We start from the raw sequence: 17058 nt of genomic DNA, 5'->3' as shown, positions 1-17058 counted from the left end.
TGTGCCTTTGGTTTGAGAGAAGAACAGGTAATTTGTCTGATAAGAAGAGAAGCAGCGAAGATGAGCATTTATATACCCATTGGTGTATACGGCTGCTTGGCGCCAGCAGGCACGTACACCAGTTCGAAGTCCATGTGCAGTAATTGCTGATGTTTCATTCGAGTCCATTCTAGACAAAATTCTGTCTCTGTGATTTTGGCATTCATTTCTCAATGTACTGTTTGATCTTTGAGGCGTGCAAGTGGAGCGAAGACATACATATTGGCGAACTATTTTTTAGTCCGAATACTCGGCATCTGACCGCGGCGACAGACATGAGGATGTTTGTTCAGAGATTTGGGACAGGAAGGAAAGAACGTCAAAAGTCGCTCGACTTGCTTTTGGAGAACTCAGACTCAAGTTGTGGTGTAGGAGAAGGTGCAGGTGTGCAAAATACAAATGTAGGATTTATATGCACATGCAGGCGCTCACGAGCATAAGCGACGGGTAGAGATCGGAGCACATGGGATCTTGATCATCCATGTTTGGCAAGTAGGAGCATAAAGACACAAAGACATACCATTGCCGAGTACAACTCTGAGGACCATGCGCTCGGGCCATGGTTTAGAGGAAGCCATACAAAATGAGAAGTAGAATTTATACATTTTGAGGCGATTGGAAAGATAAGTGAGGATACAGATGTAGTAGGGAGCACATGAGACAGTAGGAGATCTTTTTGGAAAGGACATCGAACAGCTTATCGAGTTTTTCGTGAATGGCTGCATTAATCGTGCTGCCAGTCACATTCGTAGAGTATCTCGGGGCTGAAGTTCGGGCAGAGTCATAAGGTGCAAGTATATGAATTTTCGCAGAGAAGAGCGAGTTTGGCAGAGTAGGCTGCACTGATATTGCCCGAGCAGACCTTTTCGCTTAGATAGAATCCCGGTGAAAAGATGAGACAGAGGTTCGAGGGATGCGAAGTAAATTCATAACTGCTCTCACATTACTCTCGCACTGCAAGTTTTAGCTGCTTTTGTGCCATCGCACTGATTTTGTGCACTCGAGAGTGAGAAACAAAGCTTAGAGAATCCATTGCCGTTAATTATACACACTCCGGGAATCGAAGGTCCACGTCCATAGGAATTCGAAACGCATGGGTATTTCGTTCATTACCACAGTGTACACATAACGTTGTAGACTTTCGAAGCCGACTTGCGGCGTGCATACCAAAAGGAAAGCATTTTGCGAGGTGACGTGATGTGTATTCAAGCTAATTTATGTACCTAAATATCACTCAACCGCTCCACTGATTCGATCAGTTTGGTGAGACGGGTAGGCCCAAACAGTCCGAGACAGAAGGCCATTACCACTTGCCACCTAACAGTCAAAGTTGCACTGCATAGCGTCTATAGCGCGTGAGCCAACCAGTCCAGGAACATCCATAATGCGCCAGCTATCATGGTCCTGAAATCCTTTGCAGTGTTTCTGCTCATAGCTCTTCCCATTGTACTGGAACCTGACTCCAGAAATGGTCCTGATACCAAGATTCGTTATACCGATATATAGGTGCGGGCCGTAAGTCGTGGTGAAATCAGCGCTCCAGCCTCTACCTTTCGAGCCTCCGTCCCCTCTGATCAACTTCCCACTTGCAATGATGTTATCGCAATTGCCACCGACGACCTGAACGCCGCGGGAAGTACCGGTTCCAAGATCCAGTCCGTTGGACTGAATAGTAACCCAGACGATGGCCGCACACCTATGCTCGCCGGGAGGGTTGCATTTGATGCCGCCGCGAGCCTATGATGTAGTTAGACACGTATTGCAGACCGTTGTCGCGAGAGCTGACTTACCTCGAGGGAGGGAGATCGACTTTCTACGACTGGGAATGCTTGGATGACATTGGCAAGTGCTGCCAGTACTAGGACGACTGGAAACTTCATTTCGAATAGTGGAAACTGTGTTCGTATTAGTATGCGAAGAAGCTTTCATTTGCCGTTGCACCGATTGCAGTGGTCAATGCATCAACATCGTTACATCACCAAATACGAGCTTTTTCTTATCGTTGTCAAGCTTGGACTGCATCTTACGAACATTTGATAGCAAGAGACACTTGCGTAGGGAAATGGTTGGTTTTGAGAATGCCGGAGTGATGTAGAAGTTGTCGGCTAGAAGAGGAGTACTAGGAGACTATCTTATACTCCAAAGGCGTCGGAAGACTTTATACGACTCCTCTCGAGCGTTAGACATGCGCTCTATGCCTAGACCAATAGATTAAGATTGTTTCGACTATGACTTAGATATCTAGTTGGCCAAGGTCAGGTGCCCTGTGGGGCCGTCATTGCTCACATTGCGCCCCTGCCGGCATCTAGCCGTACCGTTAGTGCCTATGCTTGGTCGGGACAGTGGCTGTGTATGCTGAGGCTAGATGAACTCTTTTAAGATAGTTTATCAGCATGCGAAGTGAAGTTAGAAGGGTACACCCGTGTTGAGTCTGGGGAAGGAGCTAGGGGCTGCCCAGCACTAGGCAGCCCCTAGCCAGGCACGTGCCAGCTAGAGCGAACTACACCAGAACCGCCATCTCACAGGGTAGTTCTCATGGTATGAACTGTATCCCAACACGACGATTCGTACGCAACCAGAGCGGGGAAGCCTGTACTGGAAGGTTAGACTTCAGTGTATGAAACAATGGGCCAGTGTGCACATGTGGCTGGGGGGCCTAACTGATCGGTACCATGCCAAAGAGATGACTGGCTGTGCAACATGTTGGTGCAAAGATTGTGCTCAAGGAAGTCGGGTATATGATTGTGTGCTGTGTGACGCGTCCACGGCACGCGCTTCATGAGCGGCGACATTGGACCTTTTTGAATTAGGCTACTGAGTAGGAGAAGCTCTATGGGTTTGCCAATTTCAGCATAGTTTATAGAAATCGTAGAAAGATGTTTTCAGCGCACTGAATAAATTCATAAACATTAAATCGGACACTGACTCTTTTAAGGCGCAGAAATCATACCAGCGGCAAGTCGAGTTTGTAGAACACACAGGCCAGGGCAATCGAAGTTGTTGAGAAGCAGGAGGCAAGATTCTCATGAGCTTCAGTTTTGCCTTTTTCAAAGACAAACGACAAACGTTTGATTGATGAGAAGGAAGGAAAGGCAAGATGAGGACATCATCCACAATAGACTCGCACGGGCGAGCACCATCGAAAATAGGCAGCGCAATTCTCGAAGCCGGCAAGCATGAGAACTTGTACATGACCCCCGTCAGCACATCTTTTGTAACCTGCTCATTTTCAGACTTTAGCTGGCCACATATGACATCGATACTCTCGACGTAAAATGGAGACATGATGCATCACCAGGCGGGCTTTTGAAGAAGGAGAACATGCGCCCACATTGTATCGCCATCAGTGCTTTAGAAGAGAGAACACACAGCATACGTGTGGATTTTGTAGACAGTCGGACTAGCAAGCATAGGGAGAGGTGCATATCACACTTCCCGGCATATCGAAACCATCAATTTCGGGATTTTGACATTCCACACATCATGAGAACTTTTAATTCAAGGCAGAGAGACATAGCACATTGTATGTCTAGTCTTCATTTTATCGATTTTGAAGTATAAAGAAGAGAGTAGTATGTAACAAGGAGAGAGGTTGGGTGAGATTAGGAGCTCAAATAGATATTCAGGTCTTTCGAGCAAAGACACATACATCGGTCAGAGTTGGTTTTCGAGGAGCAGGAAAGAGGATGCGCACAACAGCTGCGAACATTGCTTTTGGAGAATGAAGAGCGCATTGTGAATAGAACTAAAATTCGAGTAGAAGTATATTCACCGATGGGTATCACATAGAGAACTCTGTTTGATGTTTCGGTGCACGTTGAACATAGGCGGAATTTTTCTGCGTATGTCTTATGCCGGCAATGATAACACTTCAGACCTCCTCAGGTACATACGTAACCTATGGAAAGTTGATTTCGAGCTCCAGATACCCTGCAGGCATAATTTTGTAGAACTTTTCATTTTCGAGTGGACGCAGAGACATGTATCGACTTTAATAGAAGTTGGAGCAGAAAGACATGCGCGCGCATCTCTGCATTTTCAAGGAGCAGAAGAAAATTTCTCATGCAGGTATAGTACGTATCTTCATATTGGAGAGGAAAGGCGTATGTCGATGCTCTATCACGACGGCATGCGCCAGCATCTCATGAGATCCTTTTGCAATTGTTCTGGATTCGACCCAGAATCATGTAGCTGTTTGCTAGACCATTGAAACCTCAACACCAACCAGGGCCCACACCTGTGACTGATTTTCGAGAGGAGAAGAAAGCGCTCATGGACCCAGAGCCTGTAGGCCTTTTGAAAGGGACAAGGTGGTCATTTGACAGAGAATGAACGAGAAGAAGTGCATAAGGTTGACGCAGATATTTTTATAGTTCATAGCAGGCGACAGATCCGTTGGAAGGTGAAGGCTGTGTTTTTGCTTTGGACTGGGGCGCTTTGCGGGAAGACATTGCAGAGGTGCATCAAACTCTTGAGGAGTAGAAGAATAGTGTTCATGTGGGCGCGATGACCATGTTGTAGAGTTAGAGATGATATCTTGATTATGAAGATAAGAGCAAAAAGGGCGTAAAGGTTTATTTAGACATTCTAGCACGTCAAATCCCACAACAAACACATGTAAATCCGCCAAATCAGCTTTTGAGTCGACAAAAACATATGCCCAGTTCTCGTCAGTTTTGAGCAAAAGACAGAGCGATATTAACTCTGCGTTTTCAGAGGCAGGAGATAAGTGCTCATAGGTGCCATAATTATAGTGTTTTGGTGAGGAAATGAAGCTTTCATGATGACAGAGGAGTGGGAAGGTCTATGTAGGCTGTCTAACGCATCAATTCCGTGCCAGTCTCATGTGGTAACAAAGCTAAGATTTCAGAGGCGGATCAGAGACACAATCGACTGCATTCCACGTTTGAAGCAGGAATACATACGAGGAACACGGTTATCTTTCAATAGTCAAAAAAACAGCTCATGTGCTTGCGCTTCATGATTTTTTGATTTTTTTATGAAAGAGCAGAAGTATTTATAAAGGGTTTTGCGTAAAGAAAGCGTGGGCAAACACATGTGCAGCAAAATAAAAAATGCGCAGATTGGGCGAAAAAGTGTCGTCGCGTTGGTGAGAAGGTATTTGTGCTAATGCTTGAGGCAACAGATCGCGCCACAAGCATGTAGCACTTCGAGGACTATTTTTTTGAATGGACGGAAAGAACGTGCCGCAGAATATCGTATTTTGAGGAAAAGCCGAGCCAGGCACATGCAAGGTTCAATGGCAAGTTTGGGGGTGCAGAAGGGAAAAAGCCCTCACGCTAATTCGTGTGATCTGATTTTTGAGTAGGAGCATTCTTCGTGACGATAGAGATGGAATCGGGAATAGAATGCGTGGGAGGCATTTATATATCTTCGAGCGCAATAGCACGCGCGGAGATCTCTTTAGCTAGTGTTGTTGCCATTTTCGAACGCGAGAACGTGCAATCGATGCTGTTGTATCTTGAGAAGAGAAGAGGCGAGCACATTTTGTCCTTTACGCGGAGTTTCGTGGAAGCAGAGGGAGACACGCCATGTATCTCATCCCCTTCTCTTTTGGCAGAAGGCGGGAATTAGAGTTTATTTAAGGCATGAGTGCAGGGAGAGTTCAAAGAATCTATATAGGTAATTTGCGCAACACAACGTCCGTCGAGCTCATCGAGAAAAAATATATTGTCTTTGTGAGTCGAGTCGGCGCATAGAACACGCCCCAAAGGCTCATGTTTTTGAGAACAGAGAGAGCAAATTATATAGCGCCAACCAGATGTATGTTGGGGAGGCGCAAGGGAACACTCCACATGGTCATGCCTATCGAGTTTTGGAAGAAGGCAGAACGTAGAGCGTAAGCAGCTGGAGAGGCGAGCACATATCATCACCTTGCGTTTTTTGGAGAGAAACAGCGGATGACTTCATATGTATGCCGTGATAGCTTTTTTAGAAGAAAGCAGAGAGTGCTGGTTGATAAGGAAAGAATTAGAGCCCGGAGAATCGAGGGCTTATATACCCCGAGACACAAGCACGGAGGAGGATATCAAACTCTGGATGAATCTTCTGCGACGATCGGTCTCCTTCAGCTTTGCGCCCAATCCCCGCATGTGCAGCTCGTCCATGTCTATATGCTAGAAAGCGTAAAATCTCATAAACACACATAACGGTGCGCGTATGCCAGTTTTTCGACACTCAAACTCACCCGTCGACATGAGGTTGAGGAGGTTCGTGTTTTTAAGAAGAGGCAGAGACATAGCTGAAAGTGCTGTTATGTTCAGAAGAAGAAGAAGAAGAAGAAGAGGAGGAGGAGGAGGAGGAGGAGGAGAACATGATCTCGTTGTATCTCGTTTTTGGACTTGGAGAGGCGGAAAGAAAGACTCCATGTGGAGCTTTTGTTGCAATCTTTGGAAGAAGGAAGGAAATGTGTGGTGTAAAGAAGAGAAGCGAGAAAGTGCAAAGGATTTACATACATCTCTCAACATAAAGTCGCGCTCGAGAAACTTATGCAGTTGTTACATTGCTGTTTGTGCTAAAGCAGCGACCATGTGGCGTGCTTGTCGTGTTCTAGGAAGAAGAGAGAGGCGAGGACATCATCTCTGGATCGTTTTCTTTTGGAGAAGCGGGAGACAAAGACTCCATGTACAGCTACTGTCGCCATTTTTGGCAGAAGAGGAAGTGTCGCGATGATTGCGAAGAACTATAGGAACAGAAAGAAGGGATTTATATAGCGCAACAGAACGCGCGACGAACATAGCGTATGCTGCCATAGCCTTTTTGAATTGATGCAGCGTCATGCCCAGAGATATTTCGTTTTTTGAGAAAGAGAGAGGCGTGACACATGTCTCGGTATCCTAGGTATTTTTGGAGACGCGGAGAGGAGGGCTCCATAGCAGATCCCACGTACCGCGTTTCGAAGAAAAAATGCGCCTCCATGATAGCGAAGAGACTGAGAGGTAGAAGGGCTTTACGGATGTTTTGGCGCAAAGGAACGCGCGACGGACATCGAGCGGTGAGTAGTTTGGTTTGTGAGGCGAGACGGAGACATGCATAAGGCGGCATATGCTTTGGGAAAAGAGAAAGGGAAGAGCACATGCCCGTTTAACGATCTCTGTTTGAAGGGGCAGAAAAGAAGCGCACATGCCGAACTCTGCCCACGTTTTTGAGTAAAGACGCAGAAGTGGAATATTATGGGTGAGGTATGGAGTGGGAGATTCAAAGGGCGTATATATCCGCCAGCACGTGCAAGCATATCGAGGTGTTTGCGCGCGTCGATCATGCATCTACATTTTCCATGTATATCTTCCACTTCAGACAGCGTTCTTCTCCATGTCCCTCAACCTCACTAAGCCGGCCTTCGCCGCCGTCACTCCCTCGGCAAAGCCCACGCTCTTGGCTAACTTCGCGGCCTCCTCGTACTTCCCCCTCGCCTCCTTGATCTTCCCCTCCATCTCAAAGAACTCGCCCAGGTTATGCGTCGCAACGGCGCAGCCCACATCGCACTCTTCAGTCCTCTCCGCGCCCTTGATCGTCGATGCCTGTTCTAAGGCTTTCGTCGCCCACTGGCGCGCTTGTTCAATGAGGAGTGTTCGTGGCGCGGTGTTGGTGACAGGGAAGTCAGAGGGTGCGGTGGACATGGTTATGGCGTCGGACGAGGAGGAGGGGGATTGCTGGGCGAGGCAGGTAGAGATGTTGTTCATGAGGACGACGCTGTGGCAGGATTTAGGGGGCGCTAGTTCGAGGGCTTTGACGAAGAGGGGGGTCGCGAGGTAGTGCGAGTCGAATTGCTCGTAGTGGGTTCCGAGGGCTAGAGGTGTCAGCATGAGTTTGTCAAGAGTGTGTGTGATGGCATACCCTCCAGCGTCCCGCCCATCTCGTCGTCGGTAAGCCATGGGCCTTCGCCTGTCTTCAGGCCTTCCTTTTCTCTTCTTTGCTGCTCGCGCAGGGCCATTTCAACCGCCTCAACCAGCCGTTTCTCGCCATTCTCCGGCTCATTCACATACCTTATATCGTAGAGCTGCGCCAGCTTGACATTGATCTGCACCATGTTCTTCATGACCCTGCTCCGGTTCCCGTTGTGCCAGTGCTTATCCGAAAACTCATCCACCCATCTCTGACAATCATTGCGCATGATTTCCAGCACATCGACCGCCAGACTGTAGTAGCCCGCGTCCTCGAACAGCGCGGCGATGACGTATTTGACGCCCATGATCTCGTCGCTGAAGGGGTCCATGCCCATCTCGTCGGCCAGCGCCAGCGCTTGGCGGAAGTGCTTGTTGGCTTCGCGGATGTCGAGCCACTTCCCGCGGCTGTAGAAGAGGGCTTTGCGGAGCTTCTTTGCGACGGGTTCGGGGAAGTTGTGGTAGGGCTTTATGATGACATTCTTATAGTACCATGGGACATAGAGAAACCCCATAGCAGACACTACAACGATACTGTATTGGATCAGCTCGTGCCAATTGCGCATAGATCAGGACCTTACACTGTAACTGCAAAGGGAAACAATACAGGGCTCTTCCTATACTGCTCTCCAAACTGCGCACGGAATGTGGAGCGGTACCGGCGTCCCAATTGCTGCTGGACATTGTGGCATCGCTGTGTGGGGAGCTTTGCGAACTTTTGCGCCGTGTGCGCTTCACATGGTGCGAATGCGGTGAGCCGGGTCGCAGCTCGAGGAACGGATCTACTGAACATCACGTGCCGGACAAAGGCGAGAGAGGTGGTGAGGAATGGCAGGTCCAGTTTGGTGGAGCGATGCATGACGGCGGGAACATTTCTTAGTGCCCGCCGTCGCGGCTGAAGCTCGCTGCATGACGTAGCCAATCATGGACGCGCCACCACGAGCTGTGCTTCGACACCACGACGATGTTCTGAGCACGCCAACATGTGTGGCCGATATGCCCTGGCCTTGGTGAGCGTGTGCAGTCACAGTTCCGAGAGCACGTGCTAATTGGCGCAGCGGCCGTCCGAGGTCCGCCAGCAGCTGCTGCAGGCGCAGATGCCAGTAGAGGACGCGCCCGAGGACGACGAGGTCCGCCAGAGCTACAACTTCGCCCCAGGCTACCACGGCCTCGTGTACCGAGCAGACGGTCCCGAACATGGCGGTCAGCACGGCGGCCAGCACGGCGACAAGGAAGAGGAAGGCGCAGAGGTCAAGACGGAAGGTGCGACAGACACCAAGTACAAGCTCCAGGCGATGCAATGGTATGTCTGATGATCAAGTAACCGTCACCCGCCCTGTGCTTCTTACTAATGGCCCCCCAGGGGACTCGTCCCGTTCTGGACCAAACGCAACCCGGACTACGGCAGCAAGATGAAGACGATCAACTGCCGCGACGACTCGCTCATCGAAGACCGCGGCATGTGGACCACGATGAAGAAGAAGAAGCGCTGCATCATCGTTGCGCAGGGCTTCTACGAGTGGCTGAAGAAGGGCAACCAGAAGCTGCCGCACTTCACCAAGCGCAAGGACGGCCAGCTCATGTGCCTCGCGGGCCTTTGGGACATGGTCCAGTTTGAGGGTGAGTGACTACGACGCTGCACTCCAGATGGCAATGTGGCATCGTGACATTGTGACATGGCGACATGGCGACATGGCGACATGGCATATCCAGAGCGAGCAATTCCCGGTTTCGACTCGCGTACCACGTTTTCCCTGCCTGGCGCACTGGTGCACCTGCAGTGGACCAACTGACAGCCCACTAGACTCTAGCGAGAAGCTCTATACGTACTCCATCATCACCACCGACTCGAACAAACAACTCAACTTTCTGCACGACCGCATGCCCGTCATCCTCGACAACGGCTCCGACGCCGTCCGGACGTGGCTTGATCCCGCGCGCACAGAATGGTCCGAAGACTTGCAGTCGCTGCTCAAGCCATACCATGGCGAGCTCGAGTGCTACGCGGTGAGCAAGGATGTCGGCAAAGTCGGGAACAACTCGCCCACCTTCCTCGTGCCCATTGACTCTGCAGAGAACAAGAACAATATTGCCAACTTCTTCGGTAACCAACAAAAGGCCGCCAAATCCAAGGCCGACAAGCGGACTGCTGAGAAGGCTGACCATGACCTCGCCAACTCGACGATGCGGGACGGCACTGTAAAGATAGAACACGACGTCGACGAAACCCGTGCGACGACGGACCGCGTGGAAGGAACCGAAGATAACGCGCCATTGCCTGTTCCAGCAACCCCAAAAGGCATCAAACGTGAGCGCAATGAAGCCGAAGATGACGGTAACACAGCAGCCGTCGAACCACCCGAGAAGATGCGCAAAACGGCATCTCCCGCGAACAAGGCCAGCGTCTCGCCAACGAAAACGTCGGCAAAGAAGCAAGGTACGAGAAGCGCCACAAGTAACGGTAGTGCAGCAAAGACGTCCAAGGGCGACGGCAGCCAGAAGATTACATCCTTCTTCAGTAACAAGTGACGAGTACATGATTCCCAGCGCCCTGGAGCCGGTGAAGGCGATGCTCCATCATGTGCTCACTATCTACCACAACCATGTGCAAGCGTCTGGCGGTGAGCAGGCCCGAAAACACCTTTTACTCGGGACACACAACACTTGAAGAGTTGTCGATCGGCCTTGGAGCTTCGGACGGGTTTGGCCGAGAGGGTCGGAGTCAAATGTCACAGGAGGTCGGATGAAGAGGCCCATGTAGAGGAGCGGCGTAGCATAGCTAGCTAGTATATTGTAGTTCCCACCCACCGTGGAGATTGCGCGCTGTCGCCGCTAAAAGCGGGGATCCCGGACGAACCACAACGAAGATGCTTTTCGAAGCCCAAACCTGCGCAACACCCGCATCAGAGCGCAATCTTATGGATGCAGACAGCCCTGCAGTTGTGACCAATGCGCAATCGGCTGTCATCTTTGCCCTTTTGGGTCGTTGAAATATCCTTGGCCGCCTAGACTACATCAGATCACGACGGATCAACAATGTAGCGACAGCATTTCAATCCATTCATCTCACACCTGGTATGCACGCTTCTCGAGGCCCTCGTAACTCATCACATCCCATGCGACAACTCTGGATCGTCGCCACCCGGTAGCCTGAGCAGAAGCTAACATTCCATCCTTCATCCCATCGAGCACCACGTACCGCAAAGATGAACCCTCAAATGTCGTCCCTGATGGACTTGGTGTCCCAGAATCAGCCTCACTTTCAGACCCACCAAGCGTTACTTGTCATTGGCATGCAAAACGACTTCATTCAGCCTGATGGACGGTTGCCAGTCAGCAACAAGAACGGCTACCTGGACCGCATCCAGACGCTTATCCCAAAGTTCCGCGAGCTCAATGGGAACGTCATCTGGGTCCAGACTTTGTACGAAGGAGACAGGATCGCCAATGACCCCAACACCGGCGAGGGAGATGCGCTCGTGGTGGGTGGCCTAATTGATGGAGACGAGAGCAGCACAGAAGGAGCCGAGGAAGACGTTCTCAAAGAGCTGCCATCAGAAAAGGTGAAGCCTTCAAAACACAAACAACGCGCTCTCGATCTACTTAAACGCGTCTCAGCACGCCGCAAGACCTTGCCACGAGAAGTGGCACGGGCCACCGCTGAGCAGGATGAGGAGCTATTCCTCCTCAAGAGCGAGACCAAGACCCCAGCCTGTGTGCCAGATACCCATGGCGCGCAGTTTGCAGATATGATTGCGATGCAATTTGAGCTGCCTGCAGATATGGTCATCAAGACATCGAACTACTCGGCGTTTCAGGGCACATCGCTACTGATGACGCTGAGAGCGAAGCTTGTCACCGAACTCTACATCTGCGGGTGTATTACAAATGTGTCTGTACTCGCAACTGTCATTGATGCAGCAAGGCATGGAGTCAAGATCAACGTCATCGAGGACTGTCTTGGCTATCGTAAGTCATCACGACATGAGCTGGCCTTGAAGCGCATGGACGAGTTTTTCGATGCGTATCTCGTTAACAGCACGGAGATTCTCACGAAAGAGCTTCCTGTTGTTACGGACAAGAAGCCGTCACCGCCCAGTGCCTCAAGGAAAGAGTCCAATGATAACGAGAAGCACATCCAGGCGGCACTAGAGAGGATGTCTTTAAAGGATACTGAAGGGCGGCCGTCATCACGTCCACAAAGTATCAGATCACCCACAAAGATCCTGTCAGGAGGGCAACGCAAGCTATCGCTCGTCTCTATTGCCGAATCCAGAAAAGCACTAAACAGCCCGCCTGCCACTGCAGAGACTGCCGAGCCAACAGACAGGGAGTTCACGGACAACTTGGTTCGTGGTGCAGTTATCACAGGTGCTGAAAACGGCCAGAAAGAAGAAACAAAACTCGTGACCAAAAAGATCCGCATGCGATCAAAGGGTACCAAGAAGAAGAAAAAGAAGAAGACAGACGACGATGGTCCGCAAGAGGCTGTCGAGGGTGCACAGGTGAATGGCGAGGCTAGTGCTGCTGCGAACCATGGTACAGCGGAAGCGGCTCCGCCAGTCGCAATCACACCACCAGTTCCTGAAGCCGTCAAGGAACCACTACGGTCTGAACCTGAGCCCAGACGTGGGTCGTTACTATCGAGAGCAGAGAGTGTACTCAATCTACGTGAGAAGATGACGAAGCCACAGCCACTCAAGAGCGTCGCGTCACAACCAGCACTGTCGGGCAGGACGGAGACGAAAGAGAAGGAGAAGGATCGCGACAGTTGGTCAGATCGTATGCGTCAGTCACTTTCGAGGACGCACAAGCCCGACTCTACATCCGAGGCAAAGAACAGGTCATCTTACTCCACAAAGGGAGAATCACGACGTACGTCTGTAGCTGCAACAATCGCAGAAGTACCTCCGACGCCCTCAAAGATTGTAGAGTCGACACCGAAAGGAACGGCTGAAGCAGAAGCGCAGGGGACAAGTGAACCGCCAACTCCGAATAAGGCAATTCCCGCTTCTGTCACGCCAACCACGATGGCCGCCCCGAAAGGCAAGACGCCTAAGCTCCAGTCTCTCGCAAATCTGCCCATGCTCGGTCCAGGCGATAAGATCGGCGAAGGCGATTCCTCCATCACGCACGACTTCTTCCCAGCCGATCTCAAACATCCTTCAGATCCCACCAGACCACTCTGCGACGTCATCTTCACCCAGCTCTACAACGAGGTTTGTTGGCAGACTATGCATCATCAGACAGGTGCAGTTCCACGTCTCGTATGCGCTCAAGGCCTCTTTCGGTCTGACGGGTCAATGCCGGTATACCGTCATCCGTCAGACCAGTCTCTACCTTTGCTACACTTCAGTCCGAAAGTTGATGTCATTAGGAAGAGGGCAGAAAAGGCTGTTGGACACCCACTCAACCACGTCCTGATTCAAATGTACCGCGATGGAACCGACTACATCTCCGAGCACTCCGACAAGACTCTTGACATCGTGCGCGAATCATCTATCGTCAATGTATCGTTCGGTGCGCAACGGACAATGCGACTGAGGATGAAGAGGCCCTCAAAGACTGCCAACGGTGAAGTGGGAGAAGAAAGCAAGGAAGACACTGAACGAATAACCCAACGCGTCCCTCTTCCCCATAACTCCCTGTTTACTCTAGGCCCTGCCACAAACGCCCAATTCCTCCACTCCATCCAGCCTGACAAGCGCATACCCGCCGAGCGCAGTCCCACCGAACTCGCGTACAACGGCATCCGCATCTCCCTCACCTTCCGCCACATCGGCACCTTCCTCGACGCGCGCTCCCACACAATCTGGGGCCAAGGCGCAACCGCCAAAGAACAGCGTGACGCCGCCGACGTTATTAACAACGATCGAGCAAGAATCCTCCGCCCTCATCCACGCCTTCGGCACCGAAAACCAAAGCACATCTTTCGACTGGCCTACCGTCTACGGCCCCGGCTTCGACGTCCTCCACCTGCAGGCCGCTCCGCCCGACCTCCCCATCCTCTTCGCCTCCAACAACGCCATCGAAACCGCACAAGCCCGGCTCTTCCTCTGGGAAGCCAAGATCGCATACACGCTCATCGACGCGCCCACGCTAGACCCAGAATTCGAGCGCGATCGCCAAGTCGTGTACAGAGACTTGGACGCCATGCACACCGAAATGCGCATGAGCAGCTGCATCCTCATGTACCTGGATAAATACCAGCCGTTCGACACCTCCGAGGCGAGTCGCTTGATTACCGCCAACGCGTACCCCATCATGCTGCTCGCTGCGGGCTTGCTCAAGGCGTGGAATAATCGCCGCGCGCCTGGGTATCTTGCGGAGTTTGAAAATCTGCTGGCGCAGCTGGAGGACGAGGTCATGCGCTGTGGCGGGCCGTATATCGCGGGCAGCAGGTTTAGCGCGGCGGATTGTCAGGTTTGGCCCGTGTTGGAGGAGATAGTGGGAGCTTGGGATGGATGGAGTGAGGAGGGGTGGCCGGGGCTGGCGGAGTGGTGGCGCATGACGGGGAGGAAGAAGGGGTGTGTGAAGAAGTTGAGGGAGAGTATGGTGGAGAGGGTGAAGGTTGAGGGGAAGGATGGTAAGGAGGGAAAAGGAGATGAGTGAGGAGGAAAGGGTAGGCGAAGAAGGGGCTTCTCATATACTGGCCTTTGTCAGGACTTCAAAAAGTTAGAATCACGATATCTTTCTTTCACAAATATTTTAATATTCTTGCCTCATTGGGTTCGCCACGACATGATCCTCTCCTTTTCCTCACGTCAGATCTTCCCGCGTCACCATGTGCAGGCGATACTTGATATTCATCCTTTCCTCATTCAACCTCCTTATCAGATCCCAACTGCCATCTCACATACAAGCCTGTACACACTCAGTAGCTAAAGAGTACGTTGCGAAGAGCTCAAAAGACTTTGAAGTTAGACGGCCTAACTCGAACATGGATGGTGCGCGAGATCGTGAACAAGCGGAGTATCGCTGCATCCGAAGGCGTGCATGAGCGTTCTAGCATCTTGTCTGCACTCACACACCATACACTCGTTCTCCAGTATCGAAGGAGATGATACGAACAAAGCGGTGGTGGAGATGAAATGAACCGATCTTCGGCGGTGCCTGATGGCATCCATACAATTTCCCATGGGACATTAAAGATTTGTTAGATGCCGCACCGCGAGCCAAACGCCATAGCCTGAATACGCCTGCAAAAGGTGCGCACTCGAACGAGGGCTGTCTGCCTAGGATATTGCTGGAGTAGGATACATGTGCTGTCAGGTGAGCCGATACCCTTGATGCTACATGTCCTACGTGTTCCGCTAATCTTCTCGTTCACTAACTATCCACGTCATCACCAGATCTGATCGTGGACTTTGTTTTATTCGCAATACTTCTGAATTGCTTTGATTAGGGTTTGCTACGGCTTTCTAGGCCTACTTTGCCTTGTCGTGGGGTAGGCAGTGAATTCGGCCTATCGTGCTAGTATGCATGAAGAAATGCAGTGAAATATCCATCCACGACGTGATGGAACTGGAGAAAATAGGCAGCTGCGTCGCTCCTACGCTTTCATCATTTTCTCTGTTGAGTGCACTCGACTAAATGCACACACACATAACCTCAACTTTCACGCGCGCTAACATGGCGTGTCTACTGCATCACGCCGCGCTCGAGCGGGAAGCTTGGACCGAGGAGATAGACGGCGGGGGGATGGGGGCTTTCAAACTCTAGGGAAGGAGGGGGAGGAGGGGAAGCTGGTGGCTGGGGAGATTGAGTATGGGCTTTTGACACCACCAGCCTCGCCGATGGAGGAGAAAGAGGATGGGTTTAGCCTTGCAAGACACGTGTCGGATAAAGATGAGGCTGACAACGAAGAAAAGGATGAGCGCAAGGACAAGGAAGAGGATGAGTATGATGTTGAGGGGGAGAATTCATCGCTGCTGGCTTCGATACCAGAGGAAAGCGAATTCGCTAGGTTACTCCGGGAGATTCACATGTTCTCATGTTCGACTGGTTCAAGCACTGGCAGTGAGAAGGAGAAGGAGGATAATGACGAATCCGAGATCTCGCAAGCATCTGAGCTTCCGGAAGAGCAAAACGGGTCGAGCAACGCATCTGAAGTCTCGCTAGAGGAACGTGACGAGTACGAGCTCTCGCGAGATGAGCTTGCTGCGATATATACTAAGATTTTGGTCGTCATTGCCGTTCTCACGTTCGTGCATAAGCTTTGGACGAGGTTGAGTGGGATGCGGGGGGATGGATGTAAGTGTGAGTGTGGGGCCACGGAGGTGTGATTGGGGTCTGGCCCTGGAGGGAAAGGGGGAGCTTCGATAGCACATGGAGAAGAAATGTTGCGATGTTTAGGTGTAAGACTTTTGGCCGATGTTTTAGGGCGCTGATGGCCGTAAGTCGTTGGTGGCAGGACTTTCGCCACCGAGGTATCGAAATAGCAGCATGTTTTAGGACGGAGTTCAATCCTGAGGCTGAAAAGTGATCTGTGTGGGGGTCCAAAGACGACAAAGCATTCGAGATATGAGACAGTAAGGGCCGAAAGCTGCATCGCTATCATTTCTATGAGCTAGAAATAGCGATGCAGCAAGACGCACACAGATATTCGACGACTCATGATGCTCTAGGATTGCGGAATGCAAGGTCGTTGCACGGACGGTTATTGCCCGAAACGATCCCGGCTGTTGTGCTTTGTGAGAGCTTGTATGTACATCAGCGGTTCGCTGCCGGCTGTTACACGACGGACTGGGAGACAGGCAACGGCAAGAAGCGAAAGAAGAACCATGCGATGCCTCGAAATAGCGACTGGTGATGGACATTCAGGCACTCTGGAAAAACCTCGAATGGGACTTGTGCGGGGTCTGAGACTTCCGGTATTGGACTGCATGGTGGAGTGGGAGCACTTTGGCTTGAATATGCTCCTACGTCGTGGCTGCTCAGTGCGGCTAATTTTAGAAACCACGCTACTTTGTACTGCCAAGCATAGCTAAACAGCACGACGAGAAGCATTGTGTTGGAGAAGAACAAAATCGAAGCAGCACGCTGTCTTCGGAAATGAAGCAAGCGAAAACGATTGAAAATAAGGTGTATTATAGCCCGGCATTGATAGTGAAGT

The 17058-nt window shown here is 51.0% G+C and overlaps 7 protein-coding genes across 7 annotated transcripts; 4 read left to right on the top strand and 3 right to left on the bottom strand.

The window, feature by feature from the left end:
• Positions 1–68: 68 nt before the first annotated feature.
• On the bottom strand, positions 69–644 carry SNOG_14359 (hypothetical protein; the record flags this gene model as incomplete). Its single annotated transcript, XM_001804497.1, has 2 exons — positions 69–169; positions 560–644. 2 exons carry the CDS (start codon positions 642–644, stop codon positions 69–71), a joined length of 186 nt encoding a protein of 61 aa, XP_001804549.1.
• A 712-nt stretch (positions 645–1356) lies between these two features.
• SNOG_14358 (hypothetical protein) lies at positions 1357–1919 on the bottom strand (the record flags this gene model as incomplete). Its single annotated transcript, XM_001804496.1, has 2 exons — positions 1357–1776; positions 1830–1919. The coding sequence occupies 2 exons, from the start codon at positions 1917–1919 to the stop codon at positions 1357–1359; spliced, it is 510 nt and encodes a 169-aa protein (XP_001804548.1).
• Positions 1920–7352: 5433 nt separating this feature from the next.
• SNOG_14357 (hypothetical protein) lies at positions 7353–8802 on the bottom strand (the record flags this gene model as incomplete). The annotated part of the gene is made up of 3 exons (XM_001804495.1): positions 7353–7849; positions 7897–8477; positions 8525–8802. 3 exons carry the CDS (start codon positions 8800–8802, stop codon positions 7353–7355), a joined length of 1356 nt encoding a protein of 451 aa, XP_001804547.1.
• A 124-nt stretch (positions 8803–8926) lies between these two features.
• On the top strand, positions 8927–10472 carry SNOG_14356 (hypothetical protein; the record flags this gene model as incomplete). Its single annotated transcript, XM_001804494.1, has 5 exons — positions 8927–8953; positions 9002–9246; positions 9307–9567; positions 9755–10380; positions 10414–10472. The coding sequence occupies 5 exons, from the start codon at positions 8927–8929 to the stop codon at positions 10470–10472; spliced, it is 1218 nt and encodes a 405-aa protein (XP_001804546.1).
• Positions 10473–10522: 50 nt separating this feature from the next.
• SNOG_14355 (hypothetical protein) lies at positions 10523–10933 on the top strand (the record flags this gene model as incomplete). Its single annotated transcript, XM_001804493.1, has 2 exons — positions 10523–10671; positions 10741–10933. The coding sequence occupies 2 exons, from the start codon at positions 10523–10525 to the stop codon at positions 10931–10933; spliced, it is 342 nt and encodes a 113-aa protein (XP_001804545.1).
• A 216-nt stretch (positions 10934–11149) lies between these two features.
• On the top strand, positions 11150–14555 carry SNOG_14354 (hypothetical protein; the record flags this gene model as incomplete). Its single annotated transcript, XM_001804492.1, has 2 exons — positions 11150–13787; positions 13825–14555. 2 exons carry the CDS (start codon positions 11150–11152, stop codon positions 14553–14555), a joined length of 3369 nt encoding a protein of 1122 aa, XP_001804544.1.
• A 1184-nt stretch (positions 14556–15739) lies between these two features.
• Positions 15740–16755, top strand: SNOG_14353 (hypothetical protein; the record flags this gene model as incomplete). Its single annotated transcript, XM_001804491.1, has 2 exons — positions 15740–16077; positions 16545–16755. The coding sequence occupies 2 exons, from the start codon at positions 15740–15742 to the stop codon at positions 16753–16755; spliced, it is 549 nt and encodes a 182-aa protein (XP_001804543.1).
• Positions 16756–17058: the final 303 nt, after the last annotated feature.

This window comes from Parastagonospora nodorum (genome assembly GCF_000146915.1).
Source record: "Parastagonospora nodorum SN15 chromosome Unknown scaffold_31, whole genome shotgun sequence".
Taxonomy (NCBI): Eukaryota; Fungi; Ascomycota; class Dothideomycetes; order Pleosporales; family Phaeosphaeriaceae; genus Parastagonospora; species Parastagonospora nodorum.
Note: the sequence above shows the minus strand (reverse complement) of the source record. Positions and strands in the feature narration are given on the sequence as shown.